Genomic DNA, 16,604 nt, shown 5'->3' on the forward strand with positions numbered 1-16,604 from the left:
AACTCATGGAAATATAACATTAGTCTAGTGTTTCATAGGCCTGGGGAAGGCAAGAGAGGCCATCAGATTAGACATCTCCCAGTGGTCTCCATTGACTGGTCACTGACCTGGCCTAGAACATAATTTCATAAACTCATATTTCCATGATGAACTCATGGTCTACTCATGTTTGAAGTATATGTGATCTGATAATCATTGAAATATATCAAGTTTTCTCCAAATGATGTTGTGTTGGTTCCTGGGGGACAAAAATGTCCTTTGTCCCGACCATCGATAGCTGACTAATGTGGAAGAAAAATTGAGGTATTTGAATTAAAATGCATTTACTGACTACTCCAAAGCCATATTTTTATTGTGTAGTAGTCACAATGACTTCTCCTTCTTTCACATTTCCATGTCTTTTTTCATCTCCAGCAAAAGAGAACTTGAAGAACATGAGGAGGGACAATCAGAGCAGTGTGTCCGAGTTCCTCCTCCTGGGGCTCCCCATCCAGCCAGAACAGCAAGGCATGTACTACGCCCTGTTCCTGGGCATGTACCTGACCACGGTGCTGGGGAACCTGCTCATCATCCTGCTCATCAGGTTGGACTCTCGCCTGCACACCCCCATGTACTTCTTCCTCAGCCACTTGGCCCTCACCGACATCTCTTTCTCCTCAGTCACGGCTCCAAAGATGCTCATGAACATGCTGACACAGACTCAATCCATCTCCTATGCTGGGTGCATTTCCCAGGTATATTTTTTCTTGTCATTTGGGGGTCTTGACAGCTTCCTTCTGACCTCAATGGCCTATGACAGATACGTGGCCATCTGCCACCCACTCCACTACACCACCATGATGAATCAGAATCTCTGTTTGCAGCTAGTTATTGTGTCTTGGGTTTTATCCTCCACCAATTCCCTTGTACACACCCTCCTCCTAGCCCGTCTCTCTTTCCTGAAAGAAAACATCCTGCACCACTTCTTCTGTGACCTTTCTACTTTACTTAAGCTGTCCAGCTCTGACACCTCTATCAATGAGCTGGTTATTCTCATTATAGGATCGATGGTCATTACTGTGCCATTCATATGCATTCTGGTCTCTTACGGCCACATTGGGGCCACCATCCTGAGAAGACCCTCCATCAAGGGGATCTACAAAGCCTTGTCCACATGTGGCTCCCACCTCTCTGTGGTTTCTCTGTACTACGGAACAATTATTGGGCTATATTTTCTGCCCTCATCCAATAATGCTGATGACCTGGATGTCATTGTGTCTGTGTTATATGTTCTGGTCACCCCCATGCTGAATCCCTTTATCTATAGTCTAAGGAATAAAGATATGAAAGGAGCTTTGAGAAACATCCTCAGTAGAGGAACATTTTCAGTATGATAGACATTTTTTTTTTACTATCATGGATATTAGACCTTCTCAATCCCTCATATGTATCCCTTTCTCTCTGAATTGCTGTTTCTTGGTGAATCCTGATAGGGGAGTCTTTATTCAGTCTTGCTTCAATTTGAATTTTGTTTTTGGCTCTGTTTAATTTTCAAAAAGATCTTAGTGCCTCAGGAAAGGTTTTCACAGACATGTCTGCACATTTTTACTTTTCACTTAGTATCCTTGTCTTACCAACATTGGAATTTTTATGTGGTCATAGCCATTACTCTTTTTAAAAAAATTAGATGGTTTTCTTTTTGTAGCAAAGCTTTTTTACTCACACATGATAACATATTTAATTTCAAATTAATTTTTTGTGTAAATTGTATGTATTTATTTTATATTTAAAATTGACACATAAAGTTGTACATATTTATAGGTACTCTCCTGTTTCTTTCCTTGTACACATATTATTTTCTTATATATATTGCCTCAAATGAAGGTAGGCATATCTATGACTTATCATTTCTACTGCTTTGAAAAAGCTTTGAATAGATAAAACAAAGAGGATTTCAGGGTGGAAAAATTATTCTGTATGATGTTGTAACAGTGGGTACATGTCACTACACACTAGTCTGAAACAAACAAAAGGGCAAAGTAATCACAACTGTACAATACAAAGCATGAACCCTAATGTAAACTATAGATTTCAGTTAATAATATAACAATTTCATTCAGTTGTAACAAATGTATTATACCAACGCAAGATGTCAATAGAGCAGGAGAAAAAAATGATGCCAATAGAGGAACTATGGCCAGTGGTAGGGAAAAGAACTGTATGAGCACTTTCTGTTCATTTTTTCTGTAAACCTAAGGCAGATCTTAAATATCTGTTTTTGAAAATTATGTTAACTTATATCTTTACTGCTAAAGTACAAGAGTTCCAGTTACTTTACCTCTTAAACAACTTGTGTGTTGACAAGGAGATTTTAAAAAGTGTTCTGCAAGTGTTGACGAATTAAATGTCATTGTGCTTTGACTTTCTACTTCACTGATCATCAGGGCAGTAACGCATATGACTCTACCTGCTACTTTGAACAGAGACGGCTGGTATCTACCCAAATTTCACCTTTGTGAAGTTTCACTAGGAGAGAGCTGCTACATATTCAAGTAATCTATGTGGGTCTCAGTGTCATTGTTCCTAGTGAAAGAAAATGTGTGTTATTTCCTGGTCAAGGTTAAAAAAAAAACATGGTTCTACTCATCTTTTGGATGAAAACAGATTATCCTCTGTCCATGGAGATAATGAAACCTGGTTCCTGAATTACCAGATAGTGAAAAGCCATCTACTCACAAGGTGACCTACCCTGGTACATTACAACAACCATCATTACTCTTACTACTAAAAAATTTCTTCATGTGACATAAATGATTATGTCTTTCTTTTGCCTGTCTATTAGGTGGTTTGTTTTTTTACATATTGGATTGTACAGAGTCTTTATGTAATGTGGATTTTAATTCTTTGTCCTTTGTATGCAGTGCAAATGTCTTCCATGATTTTTATATTGTTAAGTTAAAAATATGTACCAGTGGGGCTGGGGATGTGGCTCAAGCGGTAGCGCGCTTGTCTGGCATGCACCACATAAAAATAAAGATGTTGTGTCCACCAAAAACTAAAAAATAAATATTAAATTTTTTTTCTCTCTCTGTCTCTTAAAAAAATATGTACCAATGTCTCAATTTTACTGTGTTTAAAGTAATTAATTCATCTATTTAGTTGGTGTTCTTGATTTTAATGGGATTCTTTGAGGAAATCACCTTGCAATGGCCACCATTGTGTTTTCTAGATACTAAGGAAGAGACATGGCATCTGGAAAAGGACAGTCTGATAAAGATGGACTTATATTTCTTTTCAAGAAAATGCCTTTTGTTTGCATATAGTAGAGATATCCCAGTGAAATCCTTTCTAGCACAACTCCATATTAACCCAAATTCAACACATACAATTCTTTATGAACAATGTAGTTGTGCAAAATATTGTCAGAGTGTAGGGGATATTTATGTCTGTGGAAAATAGGAGTCAATTGAGTCCCCTGAATGAAACATATGCACCTAACCTAATTAATACTGTGTGAAAGAAACTGAGCTAGATTTCATCAGTTAGCATACCACTACATATATTTTGGTAATTATTCAATGTTACCCAGTTATAACAGCACATGAACAGTCCCATCCCTGGATAGAAATTTGGAGTAGCTTTGCCCAGTGAATCATGTCATTGTTCAATCAAATATCTCTCAACTATGAAAAATAAAAACATAGGCCTTCTTATCTTATGTATCTAATGAGAGTAAGTTGTATTTTCATGTGAAATTTTAAATCCTTCCTTCTAGGCCTTGAAAATCCTTAAAACACAAGCAGTTGATCATTTTTAGTATATTGTGAAGTATAAAGTCATTTAATCATTTTTAAATGTTAATAATGTAGTATTTAAAATTAACTTTTATAGTTTTCCTTTCCTCACTGCTCTTGAATGCCAACTGCAACATATCTGATTTTTGTAGATGTATCAGTTGTTTCTAATGTAGCTGTTATGTCTACATGGTTCTTATACCATATTTTAATTTGTTAATGTACATTTTACCCTCTTAAAAACTTTTAATTTATGATAAATTCTCTTATGAGGCAAGATGACTGAAAAGTAATGTAGACTCTACGATTCATCCTTTCTACTGCTGGCTATAAAGGCAGGAAAACTGAGTGCTTGTGCTGAATAAGTTGAATACATGAAATGGTGTTTAGAAGCATTGCATAAATATTGATAAACACACTATGCAAGAAATAAAATTTTCATTTCATTTATATTTCATGGAATAATTTGAGAAGGATTGGCATTAGTTCTTCTTAAAAAGATCTGTTAGAACTTCATGAGAATCCTGGGCTTTTCTTTTTTAGAAGACTTTTTGTTACTGCTTTAGTGTTGTTGCTTATTACTGGTTTGTTTAGGTTTTCACCCCAAGTTCAGGCATGGGGTGCCTTGGCACCTGGGGTGAAGAGGAGCTGCCGGGCACAAGAGGACAGAGCTCAGGGATGTGTTCAGGACTGAGGTCTGCTGTAGAGGGCAAGCTGGGACATGGTGGTAGCTATGTTCTCTGTTCCCCACACTCGTCCCTCCCTGTGCCAGATGCTGAGTGTGGCGGAAGCCCTCAGCAGATGCATGCAGAGCCCCAGGGGTAGCTCTCTCTGAACAAGGTTGTGGCGGTGGCTTCAGGGATTAGATGAGTCATCTCTTGGCCCTGCCCTCTCTGGCAGCTGTGCTCTATCAATGCACCTACAAAGGTGCAGAGTTGCGTGTTGCTTTCTAGTCTTTGCCCCCCCCCCCCAGTGGAGACTCACAGAGGGAGGGAGGCAATGGTGGTGCATGCTGATTCCCAGGCGTGGCTCTCCCTGTCAGTGACTGCCAGCATCCGAGGTGTACTTCTCTGTAACCTCAGCCCTCCATAGAAGAGGTTCTGGGGTTGGAGGAGGCCCTCAGTAGATGTGTGAAGCTTCCAAAGCTTGACCCTCCCTACCAGAGGCTCTCACTGTGGCTGCCAGTGTTGGAGATGCATGCCACAATCCTTTCTTTTTCTTTTTTTTATATGATGCTAAATAACTTTTATTTATTTTTTTTCTTTCCACATTTTTATTGGTGCATTATAGTTGTACATAATGATGGAATTTGTTGTTATATATTCATACATGCACACAATGTAACAATGTAATTTGGCAAATATCACTTGGATGCCACTTTCTTGGCACAACCTCTTTGGCAGATGTGCTTGATGGAGGTGCAGAGGTGCATGATGTGTCTCAGGCTTCACCTTTCTTGGCTTAGGCCACAGGCAGCCAACTTTTATCTTGCTAAGTCAGCCTGCTTCAGAGGCATCCTCTATGATATGAACTTACGTTCAACCCAGGACTTTAAGCACTCTAGTATACTGTCTTCTGACTCCAAAGGAAGAATTTGTAAGACTCAACAGAGAGGTTTTGGACATGTTATTATCCACTTCTAGGGATACCCTCCTGTCTCCTCTCAGGAGGAAACAGCTAGTCCAAATTTCAAATTTTGTGTTTATGATTTTTGGTTTTGTAATTTATTCCCATATGTATTTGTTTATCTCTGAAACATATATTTTATGTATCTATGACCATGATTTTACTTGCTTGGGCTATCATAATATTAGACAATGGTCTAGTTAGCTTAGACAAAGACAATAGAGAATTATTTTTCCACTGTTCATGAGACTAGAAACACATGATCAATATTTCAATTGGTTTGGTTTCTTGTTGAGGACCCTCTGCCTGCCATACCATACCACAGCTGCCTTTCATAATGTCTTTCTATAAGAGTATATCCCTTAACATTATTTAATTAATTAGCAACACTGATGGGTAGGGCTTCAATTTATAAATCTATGGGAGAGGAACACAAACATTCAGTATTTAATAATATATTTACATGAAAATTTTTGTTTTTATGTTTTGTCATATTATTGTGGCTGTGTCTTTGAGTGTGTTCCATTACTCAATTATAAGCTGAAGACTTGCATTTTTCTTACATTATTATTTTTCTTAATTTATCTAGTATATTACACAGAATTGCTCTACAATATTTCCTCTGTAAAATTATCACAACTTATTGGTTGTTGAACCTCCCCCCACCCCTGTTTTTCTAATAGGATTATCAGTGTTGCTATGAACCTGCTTATTTGTCTACACTGTATGTGTGCAGGACATCTTTGGGGTTTAAACTGATTTTAGAATGCATGATCCATGGCAATTGCATGATCCAATGCAAGTTTCCAATTGTTAATCATAGTGCTCCATTGTTTCTATATTAAAATGATTAAGACATCAATAATACACACCATTGTCTTCAAAGACAATCTTCAAAAACATTTTTTTCCAAACCCTTGATATAAAGTGGACTGCTACTGAGGTTTCACTATGGCTTTTTGGATTAATTTTGAGATTGATCATTTTTGTAGGTAGGGGTTAGCCTCAATTGAAATTCATTATTCTGAAATCCCTGTTCATCTTATTTGCCAGCTTTTGCTGTGGCTGCATCTTTGAGTGTGTTTCATTACTCAATGATAAGCTGAAGCCTGGGTCTTGTTTGAATAAAACTCAGAAAGATGAGAGAAGGTTGCTTTGGAAGAAGACATAGATGAAGGTCATCTAGGTAATGGTATCAGGTACCTGGGGAAGTAATAATGTCATTTGTCAATACAAAGAGACACTTTTCCTCATGCTGTTAAATGAGAAACCATGGAGAGTTCTGAACTTGCTGTTTTTGTTTTCTTTTCTAAGGTTGTTATAATTGTATATACCATTTGGGTTCATTTTGACATAATTGTGAAATTTGAAATAATCATGATATGCATGAAATTTAGCTTACTCCACCTCTCTTCCCATTTCCCGCAGGTTTCCTTTTCCCTCCACCCTGCTCCCTTGCTCTACTCTACTTGTCTACCTTCCACTCAATTATTTATTTACTTTTGGAACTGGGGATTGAACCCAGGGGTGCTCACCCACTGAACCACATTCGCAGCCTTTTTTGTATTATGTTTGAGACAGGGTTTCCCTGATTTGCTTAGGGCCTCACTGAGTTGCTGAGACTGGCTTTGAACTTTCAGTTCTCTGGTCTTAGCCTCCTGAGCCACTGGGATTATAGGTGTGCGTCACTGCACCCGGCTTCATTCATTTATTTTTAATTGGTACTTTTTGCACATATATAAAGGTGAAATTCACTGGCAAATTTATAGGTACATGTAGCATAATTTTTTCAACTTAATTCCATATTTCCTTCTATTTCCAAGACCTTCTCCCTCCCCCTCAATCTCCTTCTACCCCACTCACCTATCCTCTATCTTTATGATGTCAGACACCCACCTCCCTTTATGTCACTCTTGCTTCCACATATGAAAGAAAATATTCAATTCCCGATTTTCCAAGTCTGGTTTATTTTAGTTAGCATGGTATTCTCTAGTTCTACCCATTTACCAGCAAATGCCATAGTCTTGTTCTTCTTGATGGCTAAATAAAACTGTGTTGTGTGTATATATATATATATATATATATATATATATATATATATATATATATATATATATATACCATATCTTATTAATTTATTCCTCTATCAGTGGGCATCTAGGCTAGATCTATATCTTGGCTCTTGTGAGTTGCACTGCTATAAACATTGATTTGGCTGTATCTCCATAGAATGCTGATTTTATTTCTTTTGGATAAATTCCAAGGATAGTTGGGTCATATGGTGGTTCCATTGCTCAATTTTTGAGGATTCTTCAAAATGCCTTCTAGGGTGGTTGTACTAATTTGCAGTACCATCAACAATATATGAGTGTACTTTTTCCCCACACCCTCACCAGCATTTCTTATTATTTGTATTCTGCTAGTTGTCATTGTGACTGTATTGAAATGAAATCTCAGTGTAGTTTTTATTTGTATTTCCCTGATTGCTAGAAATGTTGAATATTGTTCCTATATTTGGTGGCTGCTTGTGTTCCATCTTTTGAGAAATGTCTGTTTAGTCCATTTGTCCATTTCTTGATGGGTTGTTTTATATTTTGGTGTCAATTTTTTTGAAAATTTTTTAGGTATTCTGGATATTCATCCTCTGTCAGAGGATTTTTTTCAACACTTTAAGCTCTATCTTCATGCTCTTCATCATTTCCTTTTTACACAGAAGGTTTTAAATTTTATGCTAACCCCATTTATTGATTCTTGTTTTTGTTTTCATGAGCTTTCAGGGTCTTGTGAAGGAAGTTGGTACCAGCATCAAAATGTAGGAGTGTTGACCATAAACTTTCTTCTAGTAGTTGCAGAGTTTCTGGTGTAAATTTTGAGTTTTCTAAGTCATTGATCAACTTTGATTTGACTTTTGTGCAGGATTAGGAATAGGGATCTAGCTTCATTCTTCCACATGTGAAAATCCCATTGTCCAGCAATATTTGTTGAAAGGCTGTCTTTCCTGCAACATATATTTTTGGCATTATTGTCAAGTATCAGATGACTTTCACTATGTGAGTTGTCTCTGTCTTCTGTTCTATTGGTCATCATGTGCATTTTAATGCCAATACAATGCTGTTTTTATAACTATAGTCTGTAATATAATTTGAAATCAGATATTGTGATGCTTCCAGGATCCTTCTTCTTACTCAAGATTTATTTTGCTATTCTGGGTCTTTTATTCCTCCAAATTAATTTTAGGACTTTTTTCTATTTCTATGAAGAAAGTCATTGATATTTTTATGGAGATTACATTAACTCTAAATAGCATTTTGACAATATTGATTCTGCTAACCCAAGAACTTGGAAGGTTTTTCCAACTTCTAAGGTCTTCCTCAATTTATTTCTCCAGCTTTCTGTAGTTTTCATTGTCTTTGACCTTCTTGGTTAAGTTGATACCCAAGTATTTTATTTTTGATGTTATTGTGAATGGGATAGTTTTCCTGATCCTTTTCTCAGCAGAATTGCTGTTGGAGTAGAGGAAAGCTATTGATTTATGAATGTTGATCTTGTATTCTTCTACTTTGCTGAATTTATTTATCAGCTCTAGAAGTCTTCTGGTGGAGTTACTTTGAATCTTCTAGATAATTTGACTTCTTTTCATATTTCTATCATTTTAATTTCCTTCTCTTATCTGATTGTTCTGATGAGAGTTGCAAGAACTACATTGAAGAGGAGTGGTGAGTTGGACATCAGACCTAGTTGTCAGACTGGTTACCAGAATCTTTGTAGAGCTCATATGAGTGAGCTCTGCAAGATAAGCTCTCTGCTTACTATGGCCACCGGGTACAATTCTAGCACAGTCCTCTCTGTGCTGCTTCAGTCACGTTGGCCCAGGCACACTCTGGACCCCACAATCAGCAACTGCTGGGTCAGGCTGGTGTCTTCCTGTAGTTTCCTAATCTCACAAATCTGCTCACTGTCACATGGTTATTCAAAACTGGTTCCTGCACAGGAACTCTGACTGCTGTGGACAATCTGCCCTTCAGGAAATGAATTGAAATACTCTTCACCCAACTTCTCCCACCATCTCTGTATCAGCTAAGATCAAACCCTCTCTCTATTCCACAGGTTCTCCCAAGTCAATTTTATTCACCAAAGTTTTCTCTCTCTTTGTGCTTCCCATCCTCTCAGTGGTGGGAAGTGCATCTGTAACGTACCGTTCCTATGTTATGATCAAAGTTTCTAACTTTCTGTGTCTCTGAGATTATTTTGCTGTCCAACATTAGATTTTAGTTCATTCTCTTGTTTGCCCACCTTGCTGAGAAGCAGTTTTCCCACTTTTAAATTCTTGAGCTACAGAACTGCTGTGGAACTGTTCCTCTAATCTGCCATCTCATGAACTTTTTTTTTTAATTACTCTTTCATGTCAGAAAAAGAGGGAGGTGACAATGACACTGTTGTGTTTGAGATGGAAGTTTTGTCAACCCTTGACTTCTACAAAACAGACAAATCAATTGGAGTCTTATCATTAGGGAAACCATGACTGACAGACCCAGAAACCATTCTGGAAGTTCAGATGTCTTACTGGACTTCTTCACGTGAACAGCAGTTCCTAGTACAACTAGAAATTAACATAAATAGAAAAAAATAACAATATTCACAAATATTCAAACATCTTCACCTGAACAATGAGCATATGAAATTCATTGTCTACCAGCATTGAATAAATGCTGGGAAGTATGAAATGGAGATTTGGGATCAGTTTTGTAAGGGTGAGTGTAAAGCAAGCATTCAAAGATTATTTTATGGTATCATGGGAAATGTGTACCAATAGAATGCTTTTAAGCAAGAGACTGAAAGTTATTGAAATGATATTTCATTCCCTAGGTCCATTAATAATGATGAGATTTAACATTCCAAGGTCCTTCATTCAGAATGATAGCATTTGACATTTTTTGGTGTTCTTGAAGTAATGTAGGGTCAAAGGCAAGAAATGTTGGTTATCACTCTTAACCTCCAGCCTGGCTAGTTATGGACTCTTCATCACACTTTCCCCAAGGTCAGTTGAGATGACAAAAAGCATTATGAATCACCAGGTTCCTAATGGCTGGCTTATTGTCATTATTCTTGGGGCTATTGTCATTATTCTTCCAGGGGTGAAATCTCTTATGTCTGCTTCCACAAGTACCTCTTACCCCAAGGGAGCCAAAAGCAATGAAGCAATTAGATCTTGTTGGTCTCTAATTTGGATCTGGAATAGGGGATTTTCACCCTTCCCCAGGTTTTATAAAGTCAGAGTTCACACTGATTTCTCAGGAACTGTGAACAAATGTATATCCACATGCCTATCCTGAATTGTTTTGAACCAACTCTTCTCCTTGTTTCAATGAAACTTTAAGCCCTTTAGAGATGCTACCTGCTTACTCTATTTTGTGCCTTTCAGAAGAAATGGAAGAATCTTCTTATGACTTGCTGCTGAAGGTATCTGTGTTCATCATGTAAGGGGCTTTGTCATAGCGGGTGTAGAATTTACATTCAGTAGTACAATCTTATGTGTTCTGTGTCTACGTGTGTTTGTCCAGTTGTACAACGGATCCCTAAACACTATCCCTCTCATATCACACTCTGACAGACAGCTACATGTAGAGTAATTTATCTTGAATTGAGTATTGATCCAAAATTTGAGATAAAGGAAAAAATTTCACATAGCATAGTTTAATCTCAGATTGATAAAATATCTAAGCTTTGAGAAGTGGAAAAATGTACCTCTTTTTCTTAACTTTAACCCCATTAGGTTTGTTGGGGTTTCTTCCAAATTGAATCATAAATCTCTATTATTTTCTTCATCTCTGCTGCCATAATAAAAGTGCAGGTAGGTATTATTTTGTACCTGAGCTGCTGTAATCACCTCCTATTCCTGCTGACACTCTTTCCTTGGTATAATCTGATCTCTACCTAGACGCCAGCAAGATAAATCCCTCCTTTATTTAATTCTTTACTTGAGTGTGCTACTGTTGTAGATATATTAAAAATTTCTATGATAGGTGTAAAGTGTTTTATATACTGTGGCTTCTCAATAATTCTCCAACTTGTGTATTTCCCAGACTGACTATGATCTGGAATTTTTTGTTTCTTAAATGTCCTGGACCTGTTGTCTCCACATACACAACTGAAATTTTCATAATCTTCTGGTGACATGTTCTTCTATTAAGGACTCCTTTTTAAACAATAATAAGAATCAACTTCCTGATTACCTTAGCCTCTGGTAATTTGGCACTCTATCAAAACCATAAATATTTTCCCTCAAATTCCATTCCTAAAAATTCCAGATATTTTTTCCAGATATATATGCTGTTTGTGAAAAATGATATAAGAACAATGTTTACCATATGCTGGAAATAGAAAAATATTAGAAATAACCAATATGTCTAACTGAGAGCTAATTACTATTTTCATTGTGATAAACTGATTGTTACCATCATGGTGATAAGTAACAACCAAAAGTATAATCCATGTCAGCTCACAGGGTCACATTAATATAATTTAATAACATAGTGTGCTGAAGGATATAAGAATTTTAAAGATAATTTCAATTAAGTTGTGAGAGTTGTTACGTAAACTTTAGTTAAATTCCCCAGATGAGTTTATGATAAGTCAGATAGTGAGACACTTCCTTAGCTATCAAATGATAATTTCCTTCACTTTCCCCCCACATTTTCTATTGGTACATTATGATTGTATATATTAATAGGATTTATCATTACATATTTGTACATGCATACAATATAAGAATAGAATTCAGCCAATATCACTCCCCAACATTTTCCTTCAGTTTAAACAAACATTACAAAGAATATGTATTCTAATTTTTAGTATACAGATTATAATCTGTTTTCCTATTATTTTGTGTTAGCTTACATGGGTAGGTCCAAGACTAACTGACCTGAAGGAGAAAAAGAGAGGAATGATAATATATGCAATGTAGAAAAATATTGAAATATAACAATGGTTAAGATTCTTTGGTATACCATTAAAGGATGAATGGATAAAGGATAAATAGTATGTTTTAACATGTGTGAATATACCACAATGATACCTCTTATTATGTATAATTAAAATGTGCTAATTAAAAAGAATCTTTGGCATCAAATCTAGGCTAAGAATCATGAAGAAGAATGGTATCATTTGTTTTTGTTTTTGCTAGGCAGACACCAAGAAACTCTGGCAGATTCAAGAAGTGACTGGAAAAGTCAAGTATTTCCCAATGTTATAAAGACTTCATCAGGGTGATTTGGTTTGATTGAGGGAATTCCCAAGGTGGTTAGTTTTGGGTTTTCTAGGTGGACAAATAACATGAACAAAGTTTTATCCTCACCCCTTGAAAATTCCATTAGAACGAGAGATGGAAAGTTAAGAATCTTGAGTGGAAAAGGACTTTCTTAAAAGAAGAACAGATAAACCCACTGCAAGGTGTGTCATTAGATATTTTATGTTATAGACATTGATTCATAACTTAGCACCCATGCCTCAACCTGTGTCCATATGATACTTCCACCAAGTCTTCAGATCTTAATATCCTGTAGATCCAAAGCAGTCCACTGTGTGCTCTTGATTCAGACCTTGGAAATAAATCATTAGCCAAAGTGTATTTCAGAGGCGTGGGAGGGGGGAGGCTAAGAGAGGTCAAAAACCTTAGACATCACACCATCTAATAGTCTTTCCATTAGCTGATTACTGACCTGGTCATGCACACTAATTCCCTAATCTCAAATTTCCATACGAGCTCCTTAAGTGGAACTTGGTGTGATTCGATATTCATTCTGATGTTTCATGGTACCTCCAAAAGATGTTCAGTTGTTTTATAGGTGGACAAATATCATCCTTTCCCTGACCCTCACTAGCCAATCAGTATGGCAAAAAGCCTGAGAGATTCAGGTTAAAATGCACTTACTAATTCAAAACCATGATTTTCTTGTATAATATTCCCAAGGACTTCTCATTCTTTCACATTTCCATGTCTTTTTTGTCTCCAGAAAAAGATAACAAGAAGAGCATGAGGAGGGATAATCAGAGCAGTGTGTCCGAGTTCCTCCTCCTGGGGCTCCCCATCCAGCCAGAGCAGCAAGGCATGTACTACGCCCTGTTCCTGGGCATGTACCTGACCACGGTGCTGGGGAACCTGCTCATCATCCTGCTCATCAGGCTGGACTCTCGCCTGCACACCCCCATGTACTTCTTCCTCAGCCACTTGGCCCTCACTGACATCTTTTTCTCCTCAGTCACAGCCCCAAAGATGCTCATGAACATGCTGATGCACACTCAGTCCATCTCCTATGCTGGGTGCATTTCCCAGGAATTTTTTTTTGTATTTTTTGCAAATCTTGACAGCTTCCTTCTGACCTCAATGGCCTATGACAGGTATGTGGCCATCTGTCACCCACTGCATTATCCCAGAATCATGAGTCAGAACCTCTGTTTCCTGCTAGTGGTTGTGTCCTGGGTCTTATCCTCTGCCAATGCCCTTTTGCACACCCTCCTCCTAGCCCGTCTCTCTTTCCTTAGAGGCATCACTCTGCCCCACTTCTTCTGTGACCTCTCTGCCTTACTCAAGCTGTCCAGCTCTGACACCACCATCAATCAGCTGGCTATTCTCACGGCAGGATCAGCAGTTGTTACCCTGCCATTCATGTGCATTCTGGTCTCTTATGGCCACATTGGGGCCACCATCCTGAGAAGACCCTCCCTCAAGGGCATCTGCAAAGCCTTATCCACATGTGGCTCCCACCTCTCTGTGGTCTCTGTGTACTATGGAGCAGTTATTGCACTCTATATTGTCCCCTCATCTAATAGCACTAATGACAAGGATATTGCTGTGTCTGTGTTGTATACTCTGGTCATCCCCATGGTGAACCCCTTTATCTACAGTCTGAGGAATCGGGATATAAAAGGAGCTCTCAGAAACATCCTCAGTGGAGGAACCATTTCAACATGATGAGCTTCATCTTCCTTATCAGGTGTACCGGTCTTTTAAAAAATTTGTTAGTTTGTAGCCTTTTGTGATAGTTTGTTCACTTCTCAAATAATAATTAATTTTTCTCCTAGCTTTATAATTTTTTGGGGGGTTGAATTTTGTAATTCCCTTTGAATTTATCTTTGTGTGTAACCTTAATTAGGATTCTAGATTTACTTTTGGTTTAAATAACTTTTTATATATTTATTTTTAATGGACAAATAAAAAATGGTACATGCTTATAGGGCAATGTGATGTTTTTATACATGACATATATCATTTATACTATTCAAATCAAAGAAAGTGTATCTATCTCCTCAAATATTTATCACTTCCTTGTGTGAAATTATTCAGGACTGTTTCTTCTAGTATTTTGAAATACATAGTATTGTATTATTATCACAGTTACTATACTGTGCCATGAGACATAAATTATTTCTCCTACTATAACTTAAAATTCATTGAACAGTATTTCCCCATGTCTCTCCCTTTTAATCTTTGCAAGTGATTCTAATTTCATATTCATTTTTCAAAACATTTTCACAAACTACAGAGCATGGCTTTCTGTCTGTGGAATGCCAGGACAATGGTACCCATACAACAGGCGCATGCCCCAAATGTCAAACATAAACTTGAACGGAGCCCTCGAGGTCTCAGATGTGGGTGCGAGGCAAACTAGTGAGAGGAGAGAGTTTTAAAGTCCTTCCAGGTGGTGATGTAATCATGGGGGATGAAGCCCATCCAGATCAGGGGCTTCAGCAAATCTGGGTCAGGACTAAAGAAAGAATGGCTAGAAAGGATGTTAGGAAGTCTAGGCAACCTGAACCGAGTTCAAGTCAGGCATCAGTGTAATTTAATTCACTCTATTTTATTATGAAAAGAAAAAAAGGCATTTCTATCCCTCAACTATCTAAAAATGTTCTATTTCCATCTGAAATGGTAGTGTGTTGTTTTAGTCCTTGAGAAACTGCCTCTGCTCAAGGCAAAGTTACTTAACTTCATTGCTATAAACTGATTGCTGTGACAAACATGCTTGCATGTATTATTTAACTCTAGCATTTGGTATGAAAGGGGCAATTCAAAAAATTTTTTTAAACTAGGCATCTTTCACTAAGTTAACAATATAGTAAAACTGGAAATCAAACTTCTGTATGTGAAGTCACATCCTGAGACATACAAGCCACTTGAATAATTTTCAAACCTGAGCAATATTTTTAGGCAATTTTATAGAAAATTTTGTTTTAATCTTTAATAAATATTGAAATAACATTTAAACAAAATAACATACATAACATATGTAGAATTAAATATATGTGCCAGGTATATTTTTTTCTTATTGTTTGGGGATCTTGACAGCTGTAACATGCTTATATATGTGTATGTATTCATATATAGATGATATATGATCATATTTTAGAGAAAAATATTAAAATAAATATTCATTAAAAATATCTTGGCTAGAAATACCTAGAAAACTAACAATATATTGGAGTTCTTTCGGCCATTTCTGAATTGTATTTTCACTCTTCTTAAAGTTACTCAGTATTTTACTATTTTCTATGTTCCTTTACTTTTGGTAAGAATTTTAACATTTAAAAAAATCTTTCCTAATCCATAATTCATGTAAATAAGACTTTATTTATTTTATTTTTCTTTTGTTTTTACTATTATCCTTTTTAAATTTATTTAAATATTTTCATCTTCTGCTGTGAGACTATAACACATTTATTTTCTCTCTTTTCGGGGGTCATTTTTTTGGATTTACTGTATTGCTGTTATGAACAATGATGCTATCAATGCTATGCACATACATATAGTGTGTTTATGGTCATGTAAACTATATATACAGTAGAATTATTTGATTATATGGCAAGTGAATATACAATTTATCACTGATAAATTCTTCTAGAAAATAGTTACACCAAGAAGCCTTACTGAAAAGGCTACATGGGGGTTAATAAAACAATCCGTGATTGCCAAGGTTTGGTATGGGAAAGTGAGGAATGAATAAGTAGAACAGGAAATTTTTAGGGACAAAATTATTCTGTATGACCCTGTAACTTTAGATACATGTAACTATGCATTTTTCAAAACCAAACTAGAGAAAAACAATCCAAGCAAAAACCTGTAGAATAAAGAGAGTGAACCCTAATGTAAACTATGGACTTTCATCAATTTTAGCTTACCAATATTGATTCAATTGTAACAAAGTCACT

General features: G+C 36.6%; 2 protein-coding genes across 2 annotated transcripts; both read left to right on the plus strand.

Moving 5' to 3' along the window:
* The first annotated feature begins 434 nt into the window (after positions 1-434).
* LOC139701529 (olfactory receptor 1J21-like) lies at positions 435-1,373 on the plus strand. The gene has a single exon (XM_071600464.1). It carries the CDS (start codon positions 435-437, stop codon positions 1,371-1,373), a length of 939 nt encoding a protein of 312 aa, XP_071456565.1.
* Positions 1,374-13,431: 12,058 nt separating this feature from the next.
* On the plus strand, positions 13,432-14,370 carry LOC114093717 (olfactory receptor 1J21-like). Its single transcript, XM_027936611.2, has one exon. It carries the CDS (start codon positions 13,432-13,434, stop codon positions 14,368-14,370), a length of 939 nt encoding a protein of 312 aa, XP_027792412.2.
* Positions 14,371-16,604: the final 2,234 nt, after the last annotated feature.

Source organism: Marmota flaviventris, chromosome 13 (genome assembly GCF_047511675.1).
Source record: "Marmota flaviventris isolate mMarFla1 chromosome 13, mMarFla1.hap1, whole genome shotgun sequence".
NCBI classification, from domain to species: domain Eukaryota; kingdom Metazoa; phylum Chordata; class Mammalia; order Rodentia; family Sciuridae; genus Marmota; species Marmota flaviventris.